The sequence below is a fragment of the Mobula hypostoma genome, chromosome 8, assembly GCF_963921235.1.
Source record: "Mobula hypostoma chromosome 8, sMobHyp1.1, whole genome shotgun sequence".
NCBI classification, from domain to species: Eukaryota; Metazoa; Chordata; class Chondrichthyes; order Myliobatiformes; family Myliobatidae; genus Mobula; species Mobula hypostoma.
The window spans coordinates 53,402,459-53,416,188 of NC_086104.1; the positions used below are offsets into that span (position 1 = coordinate 53,402,459).

Consider the following 13,730-nt stretch of genomic DNA (forward strand, 5'->3'; position numbering starts at 1 on the left):
CGTACTCTCACATTCGTCTCCATCAAATCAGAATTGTGCACGGTCCCCTACTTGACAGATAACAGACATTCATCACCGGAAAGGCCACGCGTGCTGCCGTTGTGCCGCAAACTTCCTTTACACATTGATTTACAACCTCATCCTATTACTGCAATGTTGGTTTACCAATGATGGAACATAGACCTTTATCCTCTTCAGCTTGTCGTATGATCACATTTGTTGCATTAATGGCTAGAAGATCCATCTTATTAAATTGGAAAGAGACCAATCCCCCTACTACATTTCAATGGTTTTCCATTTTAATGTTTAAATTTAGAAAAATTTAGAAGTGTCATTCGGTTAAATTTGAAGAGACTTGGAAGCCATTTATTCAACACTTTCATTTGATGTAACTTGACCTTTTCCGAATCCTTTTCATTAATCTAGAATATATGGATAGAGGAGTGGAGTTGACAACATTAATGACTGTATTCAATGTAATATATTAGCCCAGCCTTGTTTTGTTTTGTTTCGATCAGTTTTTGGTTTTGTTTAGTTTTTTTTTCGTAGCTTTTTGTTACTTCGGGTTTTTTTTCTTGTGATTTTTTTTTATTTTTCCTTTTATCGTTATTAACTATATTGAGAGTTTGGGAGGTCTGGTATACTTGTATTATTTTTAGTTTTACTTGCATATATCTATTACCAATAATGTAATTCCAATCTCTTTGTATTGCTATTGTTACTATGTTAATGAACCAGAAAATTAATAAAAAGATTTAAAAAAAGATTATGGGTTCAGAGTATGATGTAACAAATGTGAATTCTGCAAAACAAGTACTACTTACTGTGGTCAGTTAGTCAGGGTATCAAGGGATATGGGGAAAAAGCTGGAAATTAGAACTAGATGGGTGAGTAGTTCAGCTCATGGGGGAGCTGTGGAGCAGACTTGATGGGCTGAATGGTCCTTTTTTAGGATTTGTCAATTACTATAACAGGCTCCAGCCAAGTCTGGCTACTGTGCTCCACCACTTGAACTCAATACTAGAGATTGGGAAGAAATGGCAGTGTGAAGTGGCTTTCCAAGAGGCAGAGGAAATGGTGACATTAGTCATTGTATTCACACATTTTGATCCACATCAGGCAGTGCAGCTTGCCTATGATGGCTTGATTATGATAGAGGTGCAGTCATGGCACATGTCATGATTGATCAAAATTATCTCTACATCATGTTTCCTTACCGCAGCAGAGAAAAATTATATACAGATTGACACAGTGGCCTTGAGTCTGGTTTGTGGTGTAAAGTGCTTCAACCAATAGTTGTGTGGCAGAGAGTTCAGCCACAAGGGACCTTCTCCCATGAAGGTACAGAGGAATTCAGATTAGATTAGATAATGAGGACACACAGTCCTCTTTTATTGTCATTTAGTAATGCATACATTAAGAAATGATACAATGTTCCTCCAGAATGATATCACAGAAACACACAACAAACCAAGACTGAAAAACTGACAAAAAGCACATAATTATAACATATAGTAACAACAGTGAAAGCAATACCATAATTTGATAAAGACCAGACCATGGGCACGGTAAAAACATGTCTCAAAGTCTCTCGAAACTCCTATCATCTCACGCAGACAGTAGAAGGAAGAAAAAACTCTCCCTGCCATGAGCTTCCAGCGCCGCAAACTTGCCGATGCAGCACCCTGGAAGCACCCAACCACAGCCAACTCTTGAGTCCGTTCGAAAACTTTGAGCCTCTGATCTGCCCTCCGACAGCGCTTCGACCCCAGCCCCGGCAACAGGCAATAGGCAAAGCTGAGGATTTGGGACCTTCCCCTCCAGAGATTCTCGATTGCACAGTAGCAGCGGCAGCAAAGCAGGCATTTCAGAAGTTTCTCCAGATGTTCCTCTGTGCTTCTCACGGCTGTCTCCATCAAATCAGGATTGTGCACAGTACCTACTTCACAAATACAATATCATTTAGGAGCGACCTTGCGTGCTGCATCGCGCCACCATCTTCTCCTCCCCTCCTACTGACAAATAGGAGGGATGGTTAAAATTTTGTGGAATCTGGTAATTAAAAGCACATGGGTTGGCACATCACTGCACTCAGAACTTCAGTGGTTAGCTATCAGGGGTGTTTGTCAAGATCTTCATGAATGGATTCACGATGGAGAGTGCTGGTTGCAACTCACAAACTTGAGAGGGAGATATCTCATGGTGTCAATTTTGAACTTAAAATTGACGTATACAAAATGGGTTTCCAGAACTGGAATGGGAATTGTTGAAGCAAGTCTCATTTACGCTATGACAAAAGAGACTTCACAGGTTGTGAAATTCTGCTTCTGTGTTTTGGTCATGTGCCATCTACAGGCCACACAAGCATGCATGGATAATTATGGAACTAGCATTCAGGTATACATGTAAATGGTTGGATGACAATAAACTTGAGCTTGAATCTCTTGGTTGCCAGAGACAAGTTCAGGCATTTTTTTGCAATGCATTCCATCAGGCTGAGAAAAGAAATATACTAACTTCCTACAGTCTAATACAGAGGCATACACTCTAATAGCAAGTGACCATTTTGGTCACTTTTCCTGCGATCACAAGACCCCGCTGTGCATTATTAATTTGGAGTGAGGCAAGTCCGATTTCCTGATTTACTGGCGGTGAGCAGGAGTGGGTGGTGGGGAAGCTGTGTGCTCTTGGTTACAGCAAGGACTAGACCTCAAGCCATGGTGTTGTCTATTGCGTGGTTGTGTGTTACTGATATCCTATATGTGCTTGCTACCTTGCATGTGCAAGGGCTAGACCTCAAGCCACAGTGTTGCCTCTTTACAGCTGCCAGGGGATAGGTCTTGGAGCTGATGCACTCCACCGGTGGGGGTGGGGGGGGGGTGGTGGTTGTGGTGCTGCACCCAGGCTGGACTCGGTGCTCCATGCCAGTAATGGTTTGAAATCGTGCTCCCATTAGAATTATATCATTTCATGCACTTAACATGTGGTGGGGTGGAAATATGTCTCTACCAAAGGAAGTGTAAGGTGCTCCTTCCACTTCCTGCAGGTCACCCTTGTGCAAGGTGTAGTGCCTGATCAGACTCACGTGAAGCCACGGGAGCAGGTGGTGGATGGCCATATGAGCAGCTGGTGCATATTACATCCTGGTTAAGTGACTACTGATACCAGACAGATAATCTCTGAAGAGTATTGATAATGGCTGGGGACAGCTGTCTTGCAAAGACATTGCCCAGAAGAAGGCAGTGGCAAACCACTTCTTTGTAAAAATTTGCAAGGAACAATTATGGTCATGGAACTATTGCTCGCTATTGTTCAGTTGGAAGATATGCATTAGAGGCTGAGGATCACCAATACAGTGTAGCGTACATATGCACAAAATTGAAGAAGGAATAGATTTTATCTCTCAGCTGTGTTCAAGTTTACTTATGAGTTTCAAGCTGCTTCAATATTTGTACCTCAATTGCTTGAGCTATTTGCCCTCACGCTTATGCAATGATTTTAAAATAACAAAGATTTATAAGAAATGATCCAAGAGGGTCTGTGACCAAGTGTCATGGTTGCCAGTAAAAAATGACAAAAATACCAAATAACAAAGAGAGTAGTTTTACAAAATATTATATTGGTTTGAAAAACTCAGAATGACTGCTAACGGTACAAAAAACAGAAGTGTACTCATACACTGAACTTTTAATGTAAGCACTAATCATCACATTGCAAGAATGAAAATCTGTCTTGAAAATTAGCCCAGAAAATATGCTGCATGTCATTGCAAAAAATGCTTGATCATCAGCAGTGAAATTACTTTTTTTATATTGTAATAGAATTCTGTTCATATTTATAGATAATTTGGTAGTCCGGTTAGCAATATTCTTTCTCTGAGAGCAGCAATCATGCCAAAGTAAAAACCTCTCTACTATGTATTATTGTCTTGCTAAAATAGTCATTGCAGTACCAAATAATGAATTATGATAGTATAGTTATTGCAGAATGACAATGCAATAGTCTGCGCCCTCATCCACCCTCACCCAAGCAACCCTCATCATTCCATCCTCCTCTCGTACATCTCTTACGCACAGACCAATGTGTGTGTCCACAAAGGGACAGCAAGAAGCAGTTTGTCTTCATAATGGCAGCACCATGGTGCAGCACTTAGAGTAGGTACCTCATGGCTCTGGTGTACCAGATGGTGTTTTCATGTTTGAGTGGAGTTTCCATTTACTCCCTGTGATTGGATGGATTTCCTCTGGATGCTCCAGTCTTCTTCTGTATCCCAAAAACATGCAGGTCAGTAGGCTAAAGGCTGCTGTAAGGTGCCCAAAGATGGAAATGTGGGAGTCAGATTTCCATCGAGTAAGTCACAGGAGAATAAGGTGAACAGAAAGGGGCTCACGATCATGATATACCTGGAACCGACAGGGACCTGATAGGCCAAATGATCACCATTCTGCAGTTTAACAAATAGCATTAAATCTATTTGTGCCTGCAGGCAGGATATAGGTATCTTACGTGATGTAGTTCATAAAAATATTTTCATCTCAATGCTTCACATCTGTTTCGAGCTGCCACAGTCAATCATACAGAACAGAAGAAAAGCCCTTCAGGATGTTTGAACACCCACATCCCAAAGAAATGTGGATTAATTGGGTGCTGTAAATTGCTGCCTGTGGGTGAGAGGCAGGAATTTGAAAGAGTTGATAGGAATGTGGGGAGAATAGAATGGGATTTGTGTCAGATTATGCACTAGAGTGGTTGATGGTCAGTACAGTCAAAGAACATGTTCCTACACTTTATGACTATAGAGCAATATACTGTAATAAGAAATGCTGGGCAGATTAAATTCTCTCAGGTGCTGTTTGTTATTTTAGGACCTCACACTGCAGTGAGAATTAACAGCACAGCATTTCAGTATTTCAATTTTACTTTTGTGTTCTGTTGGCTTTATTTAAAACATAGAATTCTTTCCTCATTGAGAAGGGAATTCATCTTCCCTCAATTTATAGTCAACAATTTACAACTCAGTAGCACACAACCTTTATTGCATCTCGATAATCAGGAGAAAGAAGAACTAATTGAAAGAAACATCAACCCTGTGGGTTATACGTAAGAGTTATCAGATTTCTTTGGAGGGACTTTGATTTCTTGATTGCCAAAAGCATCAACAGTCCATTGTAATCCATAGCATAAACGTTAGTAATTATAGATACCTGTTTCATATATTTATTTCTAGCTCCACAAAATTGTGAATTAAGGATTCTTCTTTGTATCTGATGAAGGCTTACATTCCCAACAAATATTATTTATCCCTTCAATTTAATTTCAATAAGATTAAGATCACTGAGTGGATCCAAATCTGTCACTTTTTCTCTGAATTAGCTGGACTGTAAATGGTTGGCAGTATATTTCAATCTATTTCATAGTTTCCATAGCACCGAATGAAATTTGACCCCAAAGAAAGAAATAACAACTATTAAAAAAATTGAAGCCAGTTTGCATTGAGTAGCCTGCTTGAAGTTAGTTTACACCGAATTACTATCATAATTAACATGGAACTGTCTACAGGGCCCAATCAATTCACTGATGTTCCACGTGAATCTCTAACCATCTTTCCTCATTTAACTCTAATTTTCATTGCTCCATTGCAACAACAGGGACAATTTCATGCAAAAAAAAATAGATAAAAGGCAGCTTCAGGCAGTTGATTAAACATTTGATCAAAGATCCAAGCATAATGCGGCATTACGTGGATAAGCATTGACGAAGAGATGTCAGAGCTTGTGGCAAAGGAGGCTGAAGGCATAAGAGTTTAGAAGAAAGAGTAGGGGAAATGTAAACTTCTTGAACATGAGGAATTACTTACTGCCCATTACGCTGTTGGCACTTACGGCAGCAATGAAGGTCCTCCATCTCTGGCGATGTTCAGGGCTTCCTTCATCATGTCAGTAACTTCCTTTCAGTTTTTCTCTACTGTCAGTCATGCAAGTTCCAAGTGGAGGCTCAGGAATACCATCGCATTCAGATGTAAAAGGATTCTTCATTGCTGTTTCCATAACAATTTTGCTTGATCAGTCAGGATTGTTAGCCTTGAGCTGAAGCCCAGAACCTGGAGATCTGGTGGACCACTCTTAGTCTGGCCTCTATCCTTTGACCTGTTTGGCACTAGTGACCCTGCCAAGAGTCAAAGCATGAAACCCTGACTCCAGCCAACATAGCTCTCCAGGTCACTGAGGCATGAGGCTCTCAGATACACAAGCCTCCAAACCACAACAGGGTTGTGGTGCTCTTGAAGGGAATATGAGGATGAGAAATGTAAATTAAAGATATTGATGGACTAGGAGTCCAGTGATAGACTGGAAGTAATTGGAAGTTTAGACATTATTGAATGAGATCAGTTATGGGGGCAACTTAGTGCAGAGACCATGAGAGTACTAGATTTATGAAATTTGGATAATTAAGATCCTAGATAAAAGTGCATATAGACAACAAAATCATGGAAGATACTGTATAAACAAATATAAGATAAACATTCAGCTCAGTTGAAATTGGAGCCAAAGGTTTTGAATATCTAGTTCACTAATGATAGTGAATAGACTGGGATAAAAAGAAGCATAAAAAGATAGATTCTGGTATGCCCGAGTGCACAGTTGAAGAGATATTTTTCTCATAGGGGAATAGCATTCTAAAAGCACCAGTATCAGATATGTCTAGAGCAGTGGTGGTGAGGTAGATCTAGATGACATCTGTGTACAATTAAAACTGATTTAGAGAACGTGATGGCTCAAGGGGCAACGTTCTGATGGGAAACATCACGGGGCCACTGACAGATCATGAACAAACACCAGAAGTAATGTTGGAGAAGTGGACTGGCTGTCAATGATGCAGACCAGAAACAGATGACAGCAATGCACATTTTAGGGCTCTTGTGAGATTGGTGGATTAATGCCTCTTTTACTTTAAAGTAAGCAAACACATAGAATCAGCAATGCTTTGTTTTTATTTCGTAGCAAATGTCATTCCTCCTCTGGATATCAGTCAGTATGACAGTTATAGCAAACTCGCTTCACAACTCTGCAACTAAGACAAATGTACATAAAGCATGATGGCACTTTGTTCTCTATACTTAAAAAATCCTGACAAAAAGTTCAAACAAGTGAAAATCTGCAGATGCTGGAAATCTGAGCAACACATACAAAATGCTTTCCTATCAGATTCCCCCTTCTCCAGTCCTGTATCTCTTTCACCAATCAACTTCCCAGCTCTTTACTTCATCCCTCTCCTGCTGGTTTCATCTATCACCTTGAGTATCTCTCTCTCCATCTCCCATATTTTAAATTCACTCATCTTTTTTTTCTCCAGTGCTGCTGAAGGGTTTTGGCCTGAAACATTGACTGTACTCTTTTCCATAGATGCTGCCCAGCCTTATCGAGTCATAGAACACTACAACACAGAAGCAGACCCTTCGACCCATCTAGTCTGAGCTGATCCATTAATTTGCTTAGTCCCATCTATCTGCACCCAGACCATAGCTCTCCTTACCCCTCCCATCCATGTACATATCCAAATTTCACTTAAACATTGAAATCCAACCCAAATCCACCATTTCCACTGGCAGTTCATTCCAAATTCTCACCAACCTTGAGTGAAGAAGATCCCCTTCATGGTCCCCTTAAAGATTTTGCTTTGTACCCTTAACCTTGATTTCAAGTTCTTGTCTCACACAACCACACTGGAAAAAAGATTACTTGCATTTACCTTATCTAAATACCCCTCATAATTTTATATACCTCTGTCAAATCTCACCTCATTCTCCTTCATTCTAGGGATTAGACTACTAATCTACTCAAACTTTCTTTATAACTTAGGTCCACAAGTCCAGGCAAAATCCTTGTAAACTTTCTCCGCAAGCTTTCAATCTTATTGATATTGTTCCTGTAGGTAGGGGACCAGAACTGCACACAACACTCCACATTATTCTTCACTAAAGTCTTATACAACTTCACCATAACATCCTAACTGCTGTACTCAGTACTTGATTTATAAAGGCCAATGTGATAAAAGCTCTCTTTATGACCCTATCTACCTGTGACACCACTCCCAAGGAATTATGGCCTTTTATTCCCAGATCCCTTTATTCTACTGTACTTCTCAGTGCCTACCATGTAAGTCTTACCTTGGTTTGTCCTCCGCATGTGTAATACCTCACAGCTGTCTGCACTAAATTCCATTTGCCATTCTTCCAGCCTATTTTTCTAGCTGGTCAAGAACTGGCTGCAAGTTTTGACAGCCTTCCTCACTGTCCACTAGGCCCTCAACCTTGGTTTCATCCACAAATTTGCTGATCCAGTTCACTATTTTATCATCCAAGTCATTGATATAGATGACATACAACAATGGACACAGCACTGATCCCTGCGGCACACCACTTGTCACAGACCACCAGTCACAGAGGCAAACACCTACTATCTCTCGCTGGCTTCTTCCAATGTCTAGCTCAATTTACTACCTCATCTTGAATGACAAGTGATTAAAACTTCTTGACTAGTCTCCCATGCAGAACCTTGTCAAATGCCTTGCTAAAGGTCCAGTGCCTGGTAACTTCACTAAAAAACTCTATAACTTCAGTGAAGATACTACATCCTCTCCAACATGCTACTGAATAAATTATGTGATTTTTGTAGGACAGATTTGCTGAATATATTCAGTAATGTATTTTTATATATAATGATAAATAGTTGCCATATATAGATTCCACAATTATAATAACTATTACAGTACGACTAACTATAATTATTGCTGGAAGAGATCCATGTCTGTTGGAGGAAAAGAATAGAATAATCATGAAAAATCATTAAAATTTTCACTTACTGAGCTTCTGGAGTAATACGATGGATTATTGGTTGTTTCAGAACCAACTACTGTTGGTTATAATATTAATTTTCTTTCATCATTGAATCATGATTCAAATCATTTTCATTCAATGCTCTTTTACAATACCTTCCTTTACTCTGGGGCAGCTTTCCTGCCCACCATCAATCACCCAGTAAAGTGATTCAGTCCATTATACCTGATCTATAACAGCTTTCAGATGCATTCTGAAGATTATAACAATGTAATAAATTATATTACTTTGCAAATTTCTTTTAAAAGTTCAAAATAAATTTATTATCAAAGTAAATAGTGTATATGACACCATATACCACCCTGAGAATCCTTTTCTTGCAGGCATACAAAGTAAATCCCAGAAACACGATATAGTGTGCAAAAGACAAGAAACTGCAAATACAAACGAGAAGCAATAATAATAAAGAAATAATCAATATATATCAAGAACATGAGACGGTGTCCGTGAAAGTAAAAGTTCTATTCCTTCTATTCTTGTTTTATTCTAAATTCTGAATATTGTTGTTTGCCTCTACATTATACTAATAAAGCAAAATGGAGGGAAAGATCCTAGTGTCATCAAGAGTGGCATTTAGTTTACTTGATGACAATTGATTGTGTTCCATTACACAATCAATATTAATTTCTCAAACCCTCCAGTGAATTACAGCACTGCCAGTTTAACACATCACACATCTATTTTGACATTGTAATTTTAATGTCTGACTTACCTCTCTCACAGGACCTGCCAAGAAATCCAGTTCCAGAACAGTCACAAATATAGCGGTTCCAGCCTTCTCTACAAACACCATTATTTCGACATGGATCACTAAGGCACTGCTTTGGAAGTTCCTTGGCACATGAAGGTTTCACTCCAGCCACATTTTGAATCTCAGCCATCCTCCGTATGTCTTTACTTTGACCATCAATAAACAAGTCTCTAATACAACCAACATAGCCATAATTAAGAAGAGCCGTCCATACTTCTGTTGGAAATATAAGAGCTGCTTTGTTCTCAGGAAGTCCACCAAGATATAGGTCATCATCCAGATCCAAAATTTCACTCTCCCCATGTGCCATGTATGGTGAACGCTTGCTGTTTATGGATATAGTCCCTGTAAAGGAAACGTAGGAATTAAAAATATATAACTTTTAATAACTGATTATTTAGGAAATGATTGTATAATCATTTAGTTTAGTCATTATGTACTCTTTCTCAAGATTACAGTTAAATTCAGTTAATTTTGTTCAAAGTTCTGGATTAGTTACTTGACATATCCATGCTCACTAACTAACTCAATAGAAGAACATCCCTTTAGAACAGAGATGAGGAAGAATTTCTGAACAGAAGTTGGTGAATCTTGGGAATTCATTACTAGAGACAGCTGTGGAGTCCAATCATTGAATATATTTAAAGCAGAGGTTGATAGGTTCTTGATTAGTAAGGGCTTCAAAGTTTATGCAGAGGGGGGTGGAAAACGTCAACTCAGACCATGAGAGGCCTGAGTTGCGCATTTTCATGCCTTACAAGGCACAGATTGGAAGTCTGTGTGGGGCGCCACTCCTCGCACAGACACTAGAGCAATGTGTGGTTAAGTGCCTTGCTCATGGACACAAACACGTTGCTACAGCTGAGGCTCGAACTAATGACCTTCAGATCACTAGACGAATGCCTTAACCACTTGGCCATATGCCCAACATCCGGAGAAAACAGGAGAATGTGGTTGAGACGAAAAATACATCAACTGTGATCCAATTGGTCCAGTTCTGCCTAATGTCTTACAGTCTTAATATTGCACAGTACATTTTCAAGGTCCTACCACGATAAGGATAATTTAAGGAAAATTATCTGCAGAGAAACCATCAAAAAACATCATGGGAGCTCAGCAAGCCAGGTAAATGAATGGATACACGAGGAATTCTGCAGATGCTGGAAATTCAAGCAACACACATCATAGTTGCTGGTGAATGCAGCAGGCCAGGCAGGATCTCTAGGAAGAGGTACAGTCGACGTTTCGTGCCGAGACCCTTCATCACGACTAACTGAAGGAAGGGCTAGTAAGAGATTTGAAAGCGGGAGGGGGAGTGGGAGATCCAAAATGATAGGAGAAGACAGGAGGAGGAGGGATGGAGCCAAGAGCTGGACAGGTGATTGGCAAAAGGGATATGAGAGGATCATGGGACAGGAGGCCCAGGGAGAAGGAAAAGGGGGAGGGGGAGAGAAAACCCAGAGGATGGACAAGGGGTATAGTCTGAGGGACAGAGGGAAAAAAAGGAGTGAGAGAGAGAAAGAATGTGTGTGTATAAATAAATAACGGATGGGATACGAGGGGGAGGAGGGCATTATCGGAAGTTAGAGAAGTCAATGTTCATGTCATCAGGTTGGAGGCTACCCAGATGGAATATAAGGTGTTGTTCCTCCAACCTGAGTGTGGCTTCATCTTTACAGTAGAGAAGGCCATGGATAGACATATCAGAATGGGAATGGGATGTGGAATTAGAATGTGTGGCCACCGGGAGATCCTGCCTTCTCTGGCGGACAGAGCGTAGGTGTTCAGCAAAATGATCTCCTAGTCTGCGTCGGGTCTCGCCAATATATAGAAGGTCACATCGGGAGCACCGGACGCAGTATATCACCCCAGTCGACTCACAGGTGAAGTGTCGCCTCACCTGGACGGACTGTCTGGGGCCCTGAATGGTGGTAAGGGAGGAAGTGTAAGGGCATGTTTAGCACTTGTTCCGCTTACAAGGATAAGTGCCAGGAGGGAGATCAGTGGGGAGGGATGGGGGGGACGAATGGATAAGGGAGTCGGTAGGGAGCGATCCCCGCGGAAAGCGGGGGGGGGGAGGGAAAGATGTGCTTAGTGGTGGAATCCCGTTGGAGGTGGTGGAAGTTACGGAGAATAATATGTTGGACCCTGAGGCTGGTGGGGTGGTAGATGAGGACCAGGGGAACCCTATTCCTAGTGGGGGGACAGGAGGGTGGAGTGAGAGCAGATTTGCATGAAATGGGGGAGATGCGTTTGAGAGCAGAGTTGATGGTGGAGGAAGGGAAGCCCCTTTCTTTAAAAAAGGACTGAGGAGGGGGAACTCGACTCAGACCATGAGAGGCACGCGTTGGGCATTTTCATGCCTTACAAGGCGTAGGTTGGAAGTCTGTGTGAGGCGCCACTCCTCGCACAGACAATAGAGCAATGTGTGGTTAAGTGCCTTGCTCAAGGACACAAACATGCTGCCACAGCTGAGGCTCGAACTAGGCAACCTTCAGGTCACTAGATGAATGCCTTAACCACTTGGTACAACAACATTCTATTTGTGAGTGAATATTTAACAATCCCTTTGTGTGTAACACATTAATAGCTCATTGTAACAGTTCCTAAAACAAACCACATCGCAAGAATCAGTTCAGTGATGGGGCAAGTGAAGTTATCCCCTTTGGTTCAAAAGCCTGATGGATGAGGGGTAATACATCCTGCTGAACCTGGAGGTGTGTGTCCTAAAGCTCTTGTACTTTCTTCCCAATGGCAACAACAAGAAGAAAGCATGGCCTACATGGTGAGGGTCCTTGATGGATGTTGCCTTCCTGGGACTGCACTCCATGAAGATGTGCTCAATGGAGAGGAGAAGGCTTTACCTGTGACAGACTGGGCCATATCTGTTACTTTTAGTTAGATGTTATGCTCAAAGCCATTGGTGTTGACATACTAAGCCATGATGTAATCAGTCAACATACTCCACCACACATCTCTTTTACTCAAAATGATTTTAAAAGGGAACTGGTTGTGTACTTCAGAACTTTCAATATTAAGATAAAAAACACAGATTTGGCATTAAGCATCAGAACAATCAGCCAAAGAACAGTGTACATAGAAACATAGAAAGTAGGTGCAGGAGTAGGCCATTCAGCCCTTTGAGCCTGCACCACCATTCAGTATGACCATGGCTGATCATCCAACTCAGAACCCTGTACCAGCCTTCCCTCCATACCCCCTGATCCCTTTAGCCACAAGGGCCATATCTAACTCCCTCTTAAATATAGTCAATGAACTGGCCTCAACTATTTCCTGTGGCAGAGAATTCCACAGATTCACCACTCTCTGTGTGAAGCAGTTTTTCGTCATCTCGGTCCTAAAAGGCTTCCCCTTTATCCTCAAACTGTGACCCCTCGTTCTGGACTTCCCCAACATTGGGAACAATCTTCCTGCATCTAGCCTGTCCAATCCCTTTAGAATTTTATACGTTTCAATAAGATCCCCCCTCAATCTTCTAAATTCCAATGAGTATAAACCTAGTTCATCCAGTCTTTCATCATATGAAAGTCCTGCCATCCCAGGAATCAATCTGGTGAACCTTCTTTGTACTCCCTCTATGGCAAGGATGTCTTTCCGCAGATTAGGGGACCAAAACTGCACACAATACTCCAGGTGTGGTCTCACCAAGGCCTTGTACAACTGCAGTAGTACCTCCCTGCTCCTGTACTTGAATCCTCTTGCTATAAATGTCAGCATACCACTCGCCTTTTTCACCACCTGCTGTACCTGCATGCCCACTTTCAATGACTGGTGTATAATGACACCCAGGTCTCGTTGCACCTCCCCTTTTCCTAATCGGCCACCATTCAGATAATAATCTGTTTTCCTGTTCTTGCCACCAAAGTGGATAACCTCACATTTATCCACATTAAATTGCATCTGCCATGAATTTGCCCACTCACCTAACCTATCTAAGTCACCCTGCATCCTCTTAGCATCCTCCTCACAGCTAACACTGCTACCCAGCTTCTTGTCATCCGCAAACTTGGAGATGCTGTATTTAATTCCCTCATCTAAGTCATTAATATATATTGTAAACAA

The 13,730-nt window shown here is 41.2% G+C and overlaps 1 protein-coding gene across 18 annotated transcripts in view; it reads right to left on the reverse strand.

Moving 5' to 3' along the window:
- nrxn1a (neurexin 1a) overlaps positions 1 to 13,730 on the reverse strand; it is a 1,799,241-nt gene that overhangs the window by 932,426 nt on the left and 853,085 nt on the right. For all 18 annotated transcript variants that reach the window (XM_063055858.1, XM_063055840.1, XM_063055854.1 and 15 more), the window contains one exon: positions 9,609 to 9,992. In XM_063055858.1, the coding sequence (XP_062911928.1) occupies positions 9,609 to 9,992 (384 nt within the window). The remainder of the gene's footprint in view (positions 1 to 9,608; positions 9,993 to 13,730) is intronic.